The sequence below is a fragment of the Ranitomeya variabilis genome, chromosome 6 (genome assembly GCF_051348905.1).
Source record: "Ranitomeya variabilis isolate aRanVar5 chromosome 6, aRanVar5.hap1, whole genome shotgun sequence".
Taxonomy (NCBI): Eukaryota; Metazoa; Chordata; class Amphibia; order Anura; family Dendrobatidae; genus Ranitomeya; species Ranitomeya variabilis.
In genome coordinates this window covers 33,984,639-34,003,372 of record NC_135237.1, presented here as the reverse complement: position 1 = coordinate 34,003,372, position 18,734 = coordinate 33,984,639, and the positions used below count along the sequence as shown (strand labels likewise).

The window sequence follows — 18,734 nt, the reverse complement described above, 5'->3', positions numbered from 1 at the left end:
AGGTGTTATCTGAGCATGCTCGTGTGCTATTAGAGCATCTGCGGCGTGCTCGAGTATTATGTTCCGAGTCCCAGCAGCTGTATTTCTCACAGCTGTTCGAAAGGCACAACATACAGGGATTGCCTAACAAACAGCCGCGAGACATGCAGCTGCAGTGACTCGAACATATTATTCGAGCACGCCGAAGTCTCCGTTAGCACCTGAGCATGTTCAGATGACACCTTATCCCAGCACGTTCGCTATCACTAGCTAAGATGTTTTATACAAGCTGGATTGATATTAACTGCGTCTGTCAGCTCAGAATGACTGTTCAAATCAAGCACAGGCGCTTGGTGCACTCTTGCCGTGGCCAAACAATTCAGTGCACCCTCTCACCTACCTGTATTTCATTTATCTCTGCTATTCTGTTTAGAAAACCAGAGCTGTCAATCAAAATTCAGGATGTGTGGAGATAGAGAAAACAAATACCGTATATACTCGTGTATAAGCCGAGTTTTTCAGCACTTTTTTTTTTTCCGAAGAAGACCCCCCTCGGCTTATACACGAGTCACAGTCCCACTTACCTGTTCTCTGCTGCAGTGCAGGTGGTCCCCGGTCTCTCCTGGTCATCTGCGCGCACCCGCAGCCTCTGTCAGTGTTCCGGTGGCTGCTGGCAGAGCCGGCGGTCAGCGTTAGCAGCGGGGTAAGTGCTGGGGTCCTGAGCAGGTCGGGGACTCTGGCGCGCTATGGGGGCCAGGTGCCTGTGCCACCGCTTGCTCAGGCCACCAGCACTTGCAATATTCACCTCTCCCAGTTCCACCGCTGCGATGTCTTCCGGGTCCTCTGTGACATTCAGGTCAGAGGGCGCAATGACGTGGTCAGTGCAGAGAGACCGCGACACTAAGGAGCAGCGGTCAACGACGATAGGCGAGTATTTCATTTTTTTTTTTTTTTGCAGCATAACCTGTGCATTATATGGCATCTTATGGGGCCCATCATGAACTTTATGCAGCATTATAAGGGGCGTATATTTTATGGAGCATCTTATGGGGGCCATCATGAACTTTATGGAGCATTATATGGGGCGTATTTTGCATGGAGCATCTTATGGGGCCATCATGAACATTATGGAGCATTATATGGGGCGTATTTTGTATGGAGCATTTACCAGTAGCTGCTGCATTTCCCACCCTAGGCTTATACTCGAGTCAATAAGTTTTCCCAGTTTTTTTTTTTTGATATTTTTTTTTGTTAAAAAAAGGCTTATACTTGGGTCGGCTTATACTCGAGTATATACAGTAGGTGAGCAGGTGCTCTTAACCCCTTCACGATCTTGCGATTTTCCATTCTTGCTCTTTTTTACTCCCCTTTTTCCAAGAGCCATAACTTTTATTTTTCTATCAATATACCAGTATAAGTGCTTCATTTTTGTGGCACGAGTTGTACTTTTGAATGGCAGCGGGGAAAAAAATTCCAAATGGGCCAAAATGTAAAAGAAAAAGTGCAATTCCACAATTGTTTGATGGCATTAAATTTATCATGTTCACTATACAGTTCCCTAGGTCAGCACGAGCCCACAGATATCCAAAAAATGTGGAAATTTGCAATATATTTTTTTTTTTTTTTTTACTTTTGTTGCCATTTTCCAAGACCTGTAGAGCTCTTCTTTTTCGGGATCTAGGCGAGGGCTTATTTTTTGTGTACTGAGCTGTTTTTACCGATACCATTTTGGGGTAGATATGATGTCTTGATCGCCTCTTATTGATTCCACTTTATTGCAATATTGCGTCAGACAAAAACCTAATTCTGGAGTTTTGATTTCTTTTTTTTCCAGTTACACCGTTTACCGATCGGATTAATTTTATACGTTGATAGATCGGACATTTGTGAACGCTGCGATTAAAAAATACATGTGTATTTATTTTCTTTATTTTCAATGGGGCAAAATGGTGTGGGGATTTTTTCCTAATTTTTAAACTTTTTTTCCTTACCTTACACTTTATGTAATAGTCCCCTTTAGGAAACTTGAAGCTGTGATCCCTTGTGCCGTTTACACGTATAACAGAAATCACGATTTCCTATGAACGCCGGGGTTAAATGTTTGGCCACTTTGAGGGTGCACCAAGCGCCTGTGCTTGGTTTGACCAGTCATTCTGTGCTGACAGAGTCCCTGTAAGGTAGGTCGATTCATTGTTTGATTTTTTTTTCCTAACAAATCTGCTTCCTGTTTTACATTATGTCAGCAATCCATGTCTTTACCAATTCTCTTTCTCCACCAGAAGCTTTGAGATGACCCTCTACAGCTCAGAATCCCAAAATTGTTTATGCCTACAGCCACCACTAGGGGGCAAGCTAAATGTGCTTTGTGATTAGTCCAGGCAGCAATAATCAATAACTGATCACCGAGAGCAGCTAATACCAAGAAATCATTTCTGCGTGGAGACGTAAAAACTGTATAGTAAAGCCGGCCATACAAATTAGATGGCTTTCGGCGAACTGATGCTTCAGCTGCCAGCCATCTCCTCTCATCACATGAGCGCTCGTTTACCCAAGAGCTCATCTCTACCCACGGGAACAAAGTGATCGGACATGTCCAATCAACATCTCACACCACCAGTTGGCTTGCGTCCCCCATGCATATTAATCAGCTGAACCCACCGACATTAGTCTAATGTGTATGGGGGCCACGGTGCGTAAAAGTAAGTTTATCCCTAACAAAGCGATGAAACTACACGCCGTGCAACGTGTTCAGGGTCGGTTTGCATGATAAAATATTTCCCATTAATACCCGGCTTTAGGTACTGTCCCCAAATTATTACCCATATAGTCTGAGTTGTTGGACAAAAACAAAACACTTGGGTAAGTACTTAGTGATACTTTATTATTCACTTTGATATGGATTCAATAAATAGGCAGAACCTGCTGCACATGAAAACTTTTGGTGTCGGGCTGCATTCACACAGTGTAGTCCACCCGCGAGTCTTCCAACCCGATCTCGGCAGCCTCTTAGGCATTTATAAGGATGTCGGCATCTTGTCAGACACCCGAAGCAGGTCCGTATTCAGACTGCGCACGTGCGTGTGTGAATCTGACCTTAGTAATCTATCATGTCTCAAGGGACTGACGGATTTATGTAAAATCATCTTTGTGTATCCACAGCATAAACTGCCTCCTCCAGTAGTCTCTGTCTCCCGACCACTCATCATCTGACTGCTGAGACCACCGATTAGGTGTAATGGTCAGGAGCCTGCTGAACTAGACATCGTCACTCAGGTCCTTACAGAAACCATCGGTGCAGGAATTCTAGTAGACACTACTGTCTCTTCTAGGATACCTACTCTCTGCTAACTTTTCAGATATATCAGAGAGGTTGTTGCTCCGCATGCGTCCGCTGATGACGGCACAGATCTGATTTTTGCACAAAACCTTTCCCACACTCGGCACAACACAGAATCTTGTCCCCCGTGTGGAGCCGCTGGTGTCGTGCCAAAGACGCTTTGAGTGCAAAACTTTTCCCGCAGTCGTGACACGTAAACGGCCTCTCCCCCGTGTGAGTTCTCTGATGAGCGATTAATTTAGATTTGTGTGTAAAACATTTCCCGCAGACCAAACACTGTTCCTCTCCCGTGTGGATCCTCTTGTGTTCGACGAGCTGCGCTTTCTTTATAAAACTTTTACCGCACTCCGAGCAGGAAAAAGGTTTTTCTCCCGTGTGCAGTCGCTGGTGCAGAACAAGTCCGGATTTCTGGGCGAACTTTTTATCGCACTCCGAACAAGAAAAAAGTTTTGCGCCTGTGTGAATTTTAATATGTTCGGAGAGATGTGATTTCTGTGCAAAGCCTTTGTCGCAGTAAGGACAAGAGAACGGCTTCTCCCCGGTGTGAGTCCTCTGGTGACAGCGCAGATAAGATTTCAGCATGAAGCATTTCCCGCACTCGGAACAAGAGAACGGTTTCTCCCCAGTGTGAATGCGCTCGTGTCTCGTCAACGTCGCTTCCTGTGCAAAACAAAGACCACAGCGCTCACAAGAAAACGGACGCTCTCCCGTGTGGGTTCTCTCGTGCTGGATAAGTTTAGATTTTTGTGTAAAACACTTCCCGCAAAACGTACACTGCTCCTCGCCTGTGTGAATTTTTGTGTGTTGAATGAGTTGCGATCTCCTTATAAAGCGCTTTCCGCACTCGGGGCAGGAGAATGGTTTTTCTCCTGTGTGTACGCGCTCGTGCGTAATCAGTCTTGATCTAAACCTAAAACATTTACCGCACTCCGAGCAAGACAGCAGCTCCTGGGCCATGCCAAGGCAATCATCCTGGGCTAGGAGGCCTGAAGGCATCGGGTCCTGTACACTAAAATCAGAGATGATAAAGGATCCACCGCTCAGAGATATGGTATTTAAGTCATTTGCTGACTCTTCCATCAGGTCATCCTCTATTTCATGCTTCGGAGTCAAAATTTCTTGTGCACCTGTTGATAAAAAAAAAAAAAAGACTTCTAGATCTTGGGGTTTTTTTTACATGAGAGATTTCCTGGAATGATGTTCTACACCCCTAAACATTGAAATTGCATATCTAAAAAGGAAGAGTTCTGGAATTAAGGAAATCACGGGATTAAACCAGTTGCGTGGATGTCCCAGGAGCCATTTTTCAGCATAACTCAACCAGACCGCATGTTTCTCGTGCTACTGAGAGCATCCTGCGTGGCCTAAACATGTTCTTATGGCTGCAGCGTCTCCGGTCTTCTCTCCCGTCGAGCACATCTAGGACGTCATTGGTCGGTGATTACACAGGAGCTGCCAGCAGCGGATCTTGATGATCTGCCCAAGTGCTTTCAACAACAAAACATTGCTCAGACGATCATTAATAATCTCACTGATAGCAGCCGAGGCTCTTAAGAGCGAGAATTTCTGTGCGTGAATAAATCAATATTTCGAAAATGTAGTTGCCTTTTTTTTTTTCTCACCACTTGCAGATCAATATCATGACTCAATCATGTGATTTCTATCATTCCAAGACTTTTACTTCTTGGTGTTGCAATTATAATACTGAGGAGTGGGTGTAGTGCAGGGGTGTCAAACTGCATTCCTCAAGGGCTGCAAACAGGTCATGTTTTCAGGATTTCCTTGTATTGCACAGGTGATCATTTAATCACCTGCACAGAATGATTCCAGCACCTTGTGCAATGAGAAGGAAATCTTGAAAACACGCATGGTTTGAGGCCCTCGAGGAATGCAGTTTGACACCCCTGGTGTAGTGTATTCGCTTGCTATGTCATGCATCAAGTAGGCACCATTTCATAGGACCAAAATTGGAACAGCATGGAACGAAGCGTCACAGATGTGGCCACGATGGTGCAGCCTCAGATATGGCTGCAGTAGGGCAAAGATCAAGAATCAATTAATGAGTTCCACAGTTGCACAGGTCATCCATATCAGGTGGTCTGGAGGGAGATCAGAAGGACAGCATGGCGCTCCGTTCACTGTTTGGAGGCCGGTCACGGCAGTTTACCTTCTATTCACTGAGCTACAACACCTGAGAACAGCCACTAAACAAGGTGCGGTGCTGCTCTGGTTCCGTTCACAGTTTGCATCCAGTCGCTACCTGAGCTACAAACAGTGGATCATGGCCGTACTGCGTGTGAGACCACCACGGTCTTCATATGGATGACTTATCCTGAGGATAGGCCATCATTATCTAAGTCCTGGAAAACTCCTTTAATTTAGAAATACTTCCCGCAAGCTTTCAAACACGGCTCCTCTTTTGTGAGTTTACCAAAAACAATTCCCGCATTCAGCACGGGGGAAAGGTTTTCCCTGGTGTGAACGCGCCTTGATTGAAACTTGCCAAAACATTTACCGTGCTCTGAACAAGACGATGGCTCCTGTGCTGTGCCAACGTAATCCACGCGGTCCGTGCTGCCAGCGTATGGTGGTTCTTGTTTAGTAAGGTCCGATGAGATGTACTCACTGTCGTCCGTAGAGTTCATAGTTGTCGTACTGAAGTAAGTCGACGGCTCATCTATAAGGTCGTCTTCTATTTCATGCTTGAGAATCAAAGCTGGTTGTTCCCCTGTCAAAAATAAGACATATTTAAGTTTTATACTAATTTTCTTTTTTTTTTTTTGTAAGTCATCTGCTTTCGAAAATGCATTTCCAGAAACCCTATTCGGGAATTCTGAGTTAAAGGACTGTCCAGATTGATTTTTTTTTTTTTTTTTTTTTTTCTATACATCTCCTGTAAAAAAAATTACCAAAACCAGCGTTACTCATTCCACGCCAAACCCGCCTTTCCTCTGCTATCCCCAGCAGCGGTAACGTTACGACTGCAGCACGGAGAGGCAGTGCTGGAGCAGCAGACGGGGAGTAACGCTGATTAATGGGGAGAGGAGAGGTCCTATATGAAGGAACCTTATCTTTCAGTAAGAGTAGACAGCAAAGAGTTTCTCGCCCCCCTGAGGATCCCAACCTGACTAATTACACGGACATCCCATAGATTGGAAACTGTTTAAAGCTTAATTTCTCCCATGTTGGAGCTGCAGGGAATAAGATATTTATTTGGCATATTGCTATGCAGATTAGATTCAATCGCTGGGGCCACCGCAGTAGAATTAACAGATAACATCCAAGTACTAGTGGTCACAGCAGCGAGATTTACACTTTACATCCAATTACTAGAGGTCACAGCAGCGGGATTTACACTTTACATCCGATTACTAGAGGTCACAGCAGCGGGATTTACACGTTATATCCGATTACTAGAGGTCACAGCAGCGGGATTTACACGTTATATCCGATTACTAGAGGTCACAGCAGCGAGATTTACACTTTACATCCAATTACTAGAGGTCACAGCAGCGGGATTTACACTTTACATCCGATTACTAGAGGTCACAGCAGCGGGATTTACACGTTATATCCGATTACTAGAGGTCACAGCAGCGGGATTTACACGTTATATCCGATTACTAGAAGTCACAGCAGCGGGATTTACACTTTACATCCGATTACTAGAGGTCACAGCAGCGGGATTTACAATTTACATCCGATTCCTAGAGGTCACAGCAGCGGGATTTACACTTTACATCCGATTCCTAGAGGTCACAGCAGCAGGATTTACACTTTACATCCGATTCCTAGAGGTCACAGCAGCAGGGCTTAAAGAGTATATCTGATTGTTGGGGGTCACAGCAGCAACATTTACAAAGCTTTTAAGTAATTTCCTTAGTTTTGTTATGTTGAATGACCGTACTCCCAGAATAGATTTGGGTTCAAAAAAGTTTAAGCAAAAACTAGTGATAGGTGTGAATGCTAATCTGCAACAAGTCTTGATCAAAAAGTAAAACATACCGCACTCGGAGCAAGATGATGGCTCCTGTGCCGTCCCAATAAGTTCCTCCGGGTCCATGGTGTCTGCAGGCATTGGCTCCTTTTGACTGAGGTCAGATGAGAAACCGGTACCAGCAGTCGTAGACTTTATAGTTATGGTCGTCAGGTCATATATAGGCTTCTCTAGGAAGTTATCCTCTATATTACGTTTGGGAGTCGATAATAATGTCTCATCTGTTGAGAGTAAGATACATTTAAGATCCAAATAAATACATTTTTTATTTTAGGGGTGCAAACGTTAAACATGTCCACCATATAATACAACACACAGTATTTCTTATAAAAAAAATATTTAACATTTTTAAACTAGGAATTAATGCTCAGATTTAGGAATAAAATCTTATCTTCCTAGATGGATGGTGTCGGATAGAGCCTCTAAATATAATCACATTTGCAATTTGCTGCTTATTAAAATTGTCACCTGTTCTTGAGATATTAACACTTGTTTAGAGCTAGTTGCCTTGGAGACCGACCACTGCCTTTAGTCAACAGAACATGTGTAGTGCTTACAAGCTCTTTAATTATGAGCTTGTAAGCACTGTTTTGAAGTTGGTAACAGAGTGCTGCTATCTCCTAATCCCAGCCAGTTTCAGCGCAGTGATTACAAACTAGACAGCATCGGTGGTGGTCAGTCTCCTAGGCAACGACTGGTAAACAAAAGAATATTCTTAATAGAACTGCAAATTTTTAGAAGCAGCAAATTGCAAAAGTGCTTGTTTTCACGAGCTCTATCTGACAATATCCATTTATGAATAAAAGGAGAAACCCAAGTGAGAGGTCCAGTGAACAGGAGCTGAGCTGTGGTACCAAAGAACGGTCAATACACAGAGTGCAGACTTGTGCTGGTCCAGCTCTTTACAATGTATATTTCGGTGGACATGGGACCGGTTACCCATTTAACGTTGGGGGACCCCACTGATCTGATATTGATATCTTCTCCTCCGGACAGGGGTGAGTTACAATAAAGATCAGATACCACTAGGATTTTCCTGTAAATGTGTCTGGGACAAACCTCTGAACTCCAGATGGATCCATATCAATGACAGGCACCGTTAACCCTCTGTTACATAGAGGCTTCATCTCCTCACCCTGTGACGGGAGCCGCTGCTCCTCCAGGACGATGTTCTCGCACAGATTCTTGTTTTTATCTATGTATTCCCATTCTTCTATAGTAAAGTACACGGCGACGTCCTGACACCGAACAGGAATCTGCAATATACGAGGATACAGATTACATACGTACTGCTGTGATCAGTGACCGCTATCAGTAAGGCTGAGACAGACAGGGGCGGATACACTACCGTATAAGAAAGGTAACCTCGTACGTATCTGTAAGGGGTGACAAACTGCAGAAACATTCACGTCAGAAAAATCATCACAATGGGGTTAATTCTGCAGCCGGTGGGTGCACGGATCTCATAATACATCGGCAGCAGGTGGGACAGAGGTAGACGAGGGTTGGATCTTATTTTTAAGAAGCAGCAAATGGCGTTCACTGCGGTGCTCACCTCGCCGGTCAGCAGCTGGACTATCTGGTTACTGAGCTGCAGAATCTCCTCGCTTTTCTCTTGGCTCACATACTCAGCGGTTGGCACCGGGACCGGTTCCTTGGCCTCGCTCCTTCTTCCTGGGCTGATACTTGACATGATATGATCTACATACGTCTTCTTCACTATCGTGTAATCCTGTAAATGACAATTTTTATAATGCATTGACCATAACATTGACTGTAAACTAAGGAGTCCCCCAAACCTTCGGACATGCCGCTACCAGATAAGGTTCGAGGCATTTCAAATTTGGACCAACTTCTTCATCAGGAGAACCAAAATATAAGATGGATGAACTTCATCAGGAGAACCACAATGTAAGAAGAAGTTGGACCAACTTCTTCATTAAAGGGAACCTGTCACCCCCAAAATGGAAGTTGAGCTAAGCCGACCGGCATCAGGGGCTTATCTACAGCATTCTGTAATGCTGTAGATAAGCCCCCAATGTATAATGAAACATGAGAAAAAGAGGTTAGATTATACTCACCCAGGGGCAGTCCCGCTGCGGTGGGCGTCTCGGTCCGGTCCGGCGCCTTCTATCTTCATAGGATGACGTCCTCTTCTTGCCTTCACGCCGCGGCTCCGGTGCAGGTGTACTTTATCCTCCCTGTTGAGGGCAGAGCAAAGTCCAGCAGTGCGCAGGCGCTGAGCCTCTCTGACCTTTCCCGGTGCCTGCACACTGCAGTACTTTGCTCTGCCCTCAACAGGACAGACAAAGTACGCCTGCGCTGGAGCCGTAGCGTGAAGACCAGAAGAGGACGTGATCATATGAAGATTCGAGGCCCCGGACTGGACGGCGACACCCATCGGACCGGACCGCAGTGGGACCGCCCCTGGGTGAGTATAATCTAACCTCTTTTTCTCCTCTTTCAGGATACATCGGGGCTTATCTACAGCATTACAGAATGCATTACAGAATGCTGGAGATAAGCCCCTGATGCCTGTGGGCTTAGATCAACTTCCATTTTGGGGGTGACAGGTTCCCTTTAAGGAGAGCCACAATATAACAAGTTGGACCAACTTCTTCATGAGAAACACAATGTAAGAAGAAGTTGGACCAACTTCATCAGGAGAATCAGAATGTGAGGCTATGTGCACACGTTGCGGATTTTGCTGCGAATCCGCAGCAGTTTGCCATGCGTTGTACAGTACCATGTAAACCTATGGAAAACAAAATCCACAGTGCACATGCTGCAGAAAAAAAACACGCGGAAACGCTGTGTTGTATTTTCTGCAGCACGTCAATTCTTTGTGCGGATTCCGCAGCGGTTTACACCTGCTCCATAATAGGAATCCGCACAAAAAACGCGGTAAATCCACAGTAATTCCGCAGTGCGGATCTCCTGCGGATTTACCAAAATCAGTGCAGCAAAATCCGCACACCTTTCCGCAACGTGTGCACATAGCCTAAGAAGAAGTTGGTCCAACTTTGAAACATGTGGAGAATAAACTGCGTAGTCAATCCTGTACAAGACCTTGTAGATTTCTTGAATTACATCAGCAGCGCCGACTACTACACCTATCCTCCCACTACCTGCTATACGCCACAAGGTCCGCAGCAGCGGCTAATCCTTTATTCCTTCCTATACCCAAAAGCTGAGCATTTTACCCCTCGCCTATACAAATCTGTCCATCAGAATAGCCTCCCTATGATGGTTCATGCACTATTGGTCCCCGGCCAAAGCTTTTATCGCAAATTGTCCTCATGGATTTGTAATAAAATCCGGATATAAGACGTTAAGATGCAATTACTGTCCTAATATCGCTCACCTCTCCAGTCAGGAGGAACATAATCTCCAGGGTGAGGCTTAAAATCCTATCGGTCATGTAAATCCTGTTATCATCCATGGAGGTCACTGTGAGAACAGGCGGTCTTCCTGCTGAGAACAGTGGTGCCGGAGATGATCCCTGTACCTGGGAGAACAAAATGAAAGATGATTAGGGAACTTATACTATATCGTTTTATCAAAGTTTTGTAAAAGTGAACCTTTATGTTAAAGCTCGAGTGTCATGGCTTCCATTGTAGCCGCACATCCTCGCCCTCCCCTTCCGGTAAATGTTGTACCTACACGTGCATGCTGTACTCTTAGGAACGGATTGGTCGGGTCCATCGTGGTATCGGTACAAGTGCTGACCTCCTTCATGGCCACATATGTAGCAGTGCTAGCTTTCACCGTCCTGACCTGAGCGGTACATGTTGTGGGCATATGGGAGCAGTCTTTTGGAATTTCCTTTTGCTTGTCTGTATGAATCTGGTGAGAAGAACTGAGAGCTAATGCGGAAACTGTCCGCCTTCTCCCAGTCCAAAATCTTCTTTGCAAAACTATCTCTGAAGTCCGTACTAATCTGTGTGAGCCAGCACTTAATTTTCATCAGCGGAAATAGTCGTAGGATGATCTTCTCCTTGTTTCCGGTACGATCTGAGCAGCCGGAGGGCATATCTGTCATCTGAAACAGAAAATCAGGTGTTAACCCCAAAATGACTGGCCACTTTTTTTTCTCCATTTATTTTATGGGGACGGGGCGGGGGAGAGGAGGTTACATAAGTTGTCCCCGGTAAGATTATAAAACCTCCCTAGGGAACATATTTTTTATTTTTCTCCTACTGTAACCAGGGCTTCTAAATAAACCCCAGTTCCAGAGGAAAAACAGCCACTTAAGTGACACAAGTCACTGGCAGACCAGGCTCTGCACAGGCTGGAGAGACCCCCGGCGATCATGTGATTGACAGGTCCTACAGAGGTATTGGCAGGTATGGGCTTCTGTACACCAGGGGTGTCAAACTGCATTCCTCGAGGGCCTCAAACCATGAGTGTTTTCAGGATTTCCTTAGCATTCCACAAGGTGCTCGAATCATTCTGTGCAGGTGATTAAATTATCACCTGTGCAATACAAGGAAATCCTGAAAACATGACCTGTTTGCGGCCCTCGAGGAATGCAGTTTGACACCTCTGCTGTACACTACATGGTGCTCATTGAGAGTGATGACAGAAATGGTGATAAACGGCTCCTGTTTCTCTACTGGGTCCACAGCTGACAGACACTCCGGTCGTAGACACCCCTCCTACAGTACATTTAATCCTGCGCTGTAATTTTCAAGGTTAAATTTATCAGAAAAATGTCTGTGTGTGTATATATATATATATTTTATTTTATTTTTTTTATTTTTTTTTTCATTTACACCTACAAAAAGTTGATTTATTTATATAAGAAAACCACATGCCTAATAATGTGTAAGTCTTCCTTTGTATCTCCAAAAGCAGTTCTGACCGGTAAGAATCATCTCTACCCCAGACGCCGTCCAGACCACGCCGATGCTCTCATACCCATTGTAGGCATCTTTGCTGATGGACAGGGGTCTGCATGGATACTCTATGTCCCCTAAAAATTTGCAAGACATTGCAGGTTCCTAATCTTCATCAGACCAATCTTTCTTATATTTGTAAGCTACTAAGCAAGCGTCCAGGTTCTACGGTTCTATGGTAGCAGCCCCATACACAACAAGCTAAGTCACGCCGTGTGTTCCGCCATCTTTCTATTACAACCAGCATTAAGGATTATCATCTTCCCAAAAAATGACAATAACATCTCTTTTACATGGTTTACATTTATATACATCGGTTTTCCCTAAATTGAAGATTTGATCAGCAGTCTGGTGTATCCACATCTAAGCCAAACGCCCTTCTTTTTTTTTTTCTATACATCAACTCTGACAGAGAAGACCACCCGGAGATATTAAATTCAGCCAGCCCCTTCACGCGCATGCTTATGTTTCCAACACCGGGCATGATGCGGAGCTGTAGAACCTCTGGACACTGCCCAGATCTCCCAAAAGGACATTTAAAAAAATAAATAAATAAAAAAGTATATTATTAATTTTAAAAAATAATTCTGAACAGATTTATAGGTCATTTTTTAGAATATAAACAACCCCTTTAAATTTGACACCAATTTCAGCTATGTTCTGCTTCTGTGGGATCAGACAGACGCCATGGCGGCTCACATTGTTAGTTTAGGCTATTTTTTTTTCTTTCCTAACAGCAATAATTAATTTACAATATAAGTAGTTGACAAACGAAAAGAAAAAAATTACATTCTAGTTTTTTTATAGTGAATTTCCACGTGGGGCTAAATAATACAATATTTTACAGATGTGAAAGTTCTAAATGTGCTTTTTTTTCCAGATTTTTTTTTTTTTATAAATATATTTTAACAGTGTATAAAAAAAATAAAAATAAAAAATAAAAGTTTGAATCCCCCCTTTTTCCCAATTTAAAAATGAAAAACCTAAACAATAAGCACAGAAGGCATAAAAATCCCATCTATGAAAATATAAAACTCTGTCACCTGTACGGTAAAGAAAAATAAATCAAAACGGAAACATTGCCTTTTTTGTGGTCAACATGTCTCCACCAAAAAAAATGCAATAAAAAATAAATAAATAAAAATCGATCAAAACCTTGTATCAACCCCCAAATAGTAAAATAAATACTACACCGCACCACTTATAAAAAGTTCTCACACCGCTTCACTGACAGAAATTAAACAGGTAGAGATCTCAGAGAAAATGGAGACAAAGAAAAAAACCTTTTTTTTCTCACTTAAAAAAAATTCTGAATTCTTTTTAAATCCACTAAAGTATATATATAAATTGTGAATTATTTTTTTAATGTCACCCGTTATTTTTTCCCCATTTTCCATCACACTGAATGTTAAAATAAATGGCGCGATTCAAAACTACAACTCGTCCTACAAAATACCCTCATATGGGAAGGTGAACAGAAAATGGGGGATAAAAGTTACGGCTCACGGAAGAGAAAATGATAAATGGCGGCAGCAGCAGGAAGCAGATAAAGGGATGTTCCTACAGTATCTTAGGATATTTAGGGTGCACCAAAAAAAAAAGCAAACACCCATGGAACCAAGCAAATTGTCCAAACAACAATAAAGTTACATCTCTTTCAAGCAGAGAAAAAAAAAAAAAAAACACCCTTGTGACATTGATCTAACACAGACTTGGTTACCATGGTTACACAGGTAGTTCAGACCTGTCAATAATGATACTTTGTTGAAAAAGAACACTCGGGACACCTGCAGCACAGAACAGGACCATTGTATATACCTGGCATAACGTAAATCCTTCCGCAGACCGCTGCACATACAGGATCCCTCCTCCGTCCTGACATGTCACCCTGAGCGGTCACCCTGCTGCTTGTATATCCCGCCCCGGTAATAACATGGAGCGTTCTGCTCCTCCGGCTGCAATAAACCACTTCACTCCCCGGCTAGGAGCAGGACGGGACACATAAGGCGACGTCATCTCGGTGAGCCACAGAGAACAGACGCTGTGACACGCATGACGTCATTTCTACGCGCCGGAAGTGTTCGCCTCAGCCTAGCCACTCCTCTGTCTGAGAATAATAAAGTTATTTTAAAAAAAAACACAATAATAAATTAATAAAACACACGCGTCATGCATGTGCGTGAGTGTCTACGTATAACTATAAATGAGTGTGTTTTAGTATTGCTGTTATATATATATTATTTTTTTTTGTTTATATATTTTTTTACACGTGTGTATGTGAGTGTCTACACATATACTTAGGTGTGTTTTAGTATTGCTGTTGTTGCTTTATATATATATATATATATATATATATATATATATATGATTTATATTCTTTTTTTCACTTGTACATATACAGTTTATATATTTTTTATATTTTATATTTTTTACTTATATATATATACATATATACTGTATGTATATATATATATATATATATATATATATATATATATATATATATATATAATATATATTATTTATTTCTGTTTATTCCAACTCATCCTTTTTTTGGTATGTAAAGACATTTGAAAGCTTTGTAATAACAATCAGAAGATTTGTAAGACCGATCATTTTGGCATCTTGTTTTTCTAAATGGAGCTGCTGCGAGTGACACTTTTTTTGTGCAGCAAGCAGATTTTAGTGACATTGTTTTGATCACTTTTAATGCATTTTTTTCCCTGCGCTGCGGTTTACCGTCCGTATTTAGATTTTCATACTATGAATTTTTACACACGTGATGACTATGCCAAATTTTATTTTAATTTCTCTATTTTTTACAGTAATTACAAAACGTGGGGTGATTTCAAGTTTATAATGCATGAGTGTTTGTGTATATATATATATATATATATATATATATATATATATATATATATACTCATAAAAAAATAGGTGTATATATCTGCGTGTATACACGTATATGTGTCTATACACAGATATATACACCCATTTTTTTAAACATTTATTAATCTTTGCTTAATGTGTTAGTCATCCCGGATCAGTCCATCGCTAGTACTCTATACTTTAATACTGCAGTGTATGCTGTATAGGAATTGACATTCAGGCTGTGCTTCATGGGAGGACCAAGATGGCAGTGATGAGCACCTTCAGTAGGCCTCTTGCTTCCATGGTAACCAATAGGCTGCTGGCAATCGCATTACCAACAGCAACCGAAAAATGTAAAGGTCGCTGTCAGTGACTGACAGTGACATCTAGATGGTTATACAGCTGCCGGCTCTGGTGGCTGCTCTTAGATGTAGGTGCTGAGCATATAATAGCCGACATCACTGTATTGAGCAGTCTCAGCTACTGATCCCTCTCCGTACACACACAACACTCTGCCATACATGTACATTATGGTGCTTACAGGGGTTCATAGCACTAACACACTGCCCCCTGATATAGTTACTTTACTGCATATAATTCTTTTAGTTTTAGCAAAAAAACTGAAAAAAAAGCTATTCCCCTGTAGTTTATATTGTTATTATCTATTTTTAACAGCCTAGACTGGCAAATCAGAGATTCTTCTGATACTGGCCACTAGAGCTGGACCTCACGACGTGCATTTCCTCGCTCATGTAGACTCTCACTTCCACCATTGCAGCCTGCGCATTTGAGTCTCAGCGCAGCAGACGCGGTGTCACTAGATCGCACTAGCTGCATGGACGCCTCCATTACTAACCCTATAGTCATATTGTAAATAAAAAAAACCCACCCAGAATAAAGTCGTTTAATTGAAATATAGACACACCTTTATTTTAAATTAAATATATATATATATATATATATCATCACCTTGACGCCTAATCCACTGAAGCCTATGTCCCCTGTAAAAGATTAAAATTAATAAACAACAATAATCCTCACATGTCAGACGTGAAGATAATCCATTTGTCCCTTGACGAGTCTAGCTCTGCTGAACACTGGCATAATGAGAGCGTTAAGCATGAACATTCTAATACAGCTCAGTGCCTCATGGTGACGTGAGAAAATTGAGCTGAGTTCATACCCAATGAACTCCGTTCACCTCATTGATATTAGCGCAAGTGCCGATGGAAAGTTCTCACACTCGCGCTGACGTCAGTGAGGTGAATGGAGTTCATTGGGTATGAACTCCGCTCAACTTTCTCATGTCATTGCGAGGCACTGAGCTGCGCCAGCTAGATGTAGCAGAGCTAGACCCATCAAGGAACAAATGGATTATATTCTCGTCTGAGAGGTGAGCAATATGTTGGGGTTTTTTTAAACTCCTTTACAGGGGACATGGGCTTCAGTGGATTAGGCGTAAAGTTGAGTATAACTTAGCTTTTTTATTTTTGATAAAAAAAAGGTGTGTCTTTATTTCAATTAAATGACTTTATTCAGGGTGAAATGACTATAGGGTTAGTAATGGGGGTGTCTTATAGATGTCTCTCCATTACTAAACCCTGGGCTTGATGTCAGCTGCCAATACAAAGCTGACATCAACCACAATACTATTACCTCACTTGCCAACGCACCAGGGCAAGAGCGAAGCTAAGCGCCAGAATTGGGTCATCTTATGGATGTGCCTTTTCTGGGGCAGCTGAGAGCTGATATTTTTAGCCTGGCATAGGGCAATATCCATGGCCCCTTCCTAGTCTATTAATATCATCCCACAGCTGTCTGCCTAGCCTTTGCTGGTTATTAATTATCGGGGAACCCTACATCATTTTTTGGAGGGGATCCAAAGGGAAATGTTTCTCCTTGTGGAGAGTGACACAGTTAAGCATGCCGAGATGAGGGGTATTGCAGCTTAAAAGTCTCCTCATCTCGGCATGCTTAACATGTCACTCTCTGCAAGGAGAAACTTTACCCCTTTGATCCTGGTCATACGCCTCTCACACAGCCAAACGAGATCTCGCACTTTGCACTGATGAGGGGCAGCACCCTGAAACACAGTGTCTGTAAATTGAGGTACTGGCTTTGGCTTTTATCCTAAGTAATGTGACAAGGCTCGTTAGATGGTCGACATTGACTTTTAGGATTGCTACTTCCTATAGGTGGCACTAGAATTCTAGTCTTATTCCTTGTTCCATTGCACCGCAGACTGTCCAGGAGTTGACTGATGCTTTAGTCCAGGTCTGGGAGGAGATCCCTCAGGAGACCATCCACCGCCTCATCAGGAGCATGCCCATTCATTGTAGGGAGGTCATACAAGCACATGGAGGCCACACACACTACTGAGCATCATTTCCTTGTCTTGAGGCATTTCCACTGAAGTTGGATCAGTCTGTAATTTGATTTTCCACTTTGATTTTGAACATCATTCCATATCCAGACCTCCAGACCTATTAGGTTTGATTTACATTGATCATTTTTATGTTTTATTGTTCTCAACACATTCCACTATGTAATGAATAAAGATTTGCAACTGGATTATTTATCCAGTGATATCTAGGATGTGGGATTTTAGTGTCCCCTTTATTTTTTTGAGCAGCGTGTGTATGTATTGAAGAATATTTATAGAAAACTATCTTTAAATGACAGAGAATTGCTTTTTGCAAAACCTCGTATTATAATCACATTGCAATCGGATTGCATATGAATGTTATTCGGATGCTAGGTGAGAAAAATTGCATTTTACACACATGCCTTTTGCAAGACACTTGGCCAACTTTTCTGGATTAACATCGGACAATATTTTTAAACGCTTGTGTGACTTCAGCCTAAGGGTCAGATTAAATCAAACAGTTTTGGACAGACGTCTGGTTTTAAATAGTTCCTGTAAAATTTGCATGACTTTTGCCATTTTTACACCAGTTTAGTGCAGGCTCGCCCACTTTTTGTCAATAGTGGCTTATGATAGAAATGTACTCCAGTGCATTTCTTGTGGTGGTGCACGTTAGCTGAAAGATGCTCCTAATTCATTATATATTTATTTGCAGGGTCTGGATATACCTATATTTTTTCATTTTTATATTATTTAAATGCTTGTATTTGGGGCTTAAAATCATTTTTGCAATTGTGATCCACTAAAAAATGTTGCACCGTTTGCCTTCTATAGACTCTGTTTTGCACTTTCTATTGGTGGCTGCAGAATAAGTTAACTGAGAATTAGTCAGTGAGCTCTTAGCCGTCTGATAGTTGCAGTTTGTAACTTATCAGTCTTGTTCTGAGCCCCTCTCTGCTGATTTGTGCATAGATCATGTGTGAGGGGACAGGAGCCAATCTTACCAAGTGTCTCTTCTATCTGGGACCTACAGTTGGGTATCGAGTGACCTTGGGTCGGTCCTGAGCAGATCACGGGTGCCGTTCTTCAGAAATTAGAAGGGTTCAGTCCGCAGTCTGTTTCTGGAAGGTCATCACAAAATATTACAGCCAAAAGAGTATTTGTTTCTAATGACGCCATTCATGTCATGAAAAGCGGGGAAAAAATTCATTCCAAGCGAGTTAATTGTGAAAAAAATCTAATTCCACTATTGTTTGTTTTTTTATTTCGTTTTTACGACGCTAATTG

General features: G+C 42.3%; 1 protein-coding gene across 3 annotated transcripts; it reads right to left on the bottom strand.

Moving 5' to 3' along the window:
• Nucleotides 1-2,839: 2,839 nt before the first annotated feature.
• LOC143781555 (uncharacterized) lies at nt 2,840-14,299 on the bottom strand. 3 transcript variants are annotated; one of them, XM_077268194.1, is made up of 8 exons: nt 14,030-14,299; nt 10,977-11,355; nt 10,678-10,821; nt 8,869-9,045; nt 8,449-8,569; nt 7,322-7,534; nt 5,832-6,044; nt 2,840-4,443 (listed from the first exon to the last, which is right to left on the bottom strand). In XM_077268194.1, the coding sequence occupies exons 2-8, from the start codon at nt 11,112-11,114 to the stop codon at nt 3,341-3,343; spliced, it is 2,109 nt and encodes a 702-aa protein (XP_077124309.1). In that variant the 5' UTR covers nt 11,115-11,355; nt 14,030-14,299; the 3' UTR covers nt 2,840-3,340. The 3 variants fall into 3 exon arrangements, with proteins under 3 accessions (XP_077124309.1, XP_077124311.1, XP_077124310.1); XM_077268196.1 differs by having other exon boundaries at nt 10,973-11,355; nt 14,030-14,293; XM_077268195.1 differs by having other exon boundaries at nt 5,943-6,044; nt 14,030-14,293.
• Nucleotides 14,300-18,734: the final 4,435 nt, after the last annotated feature.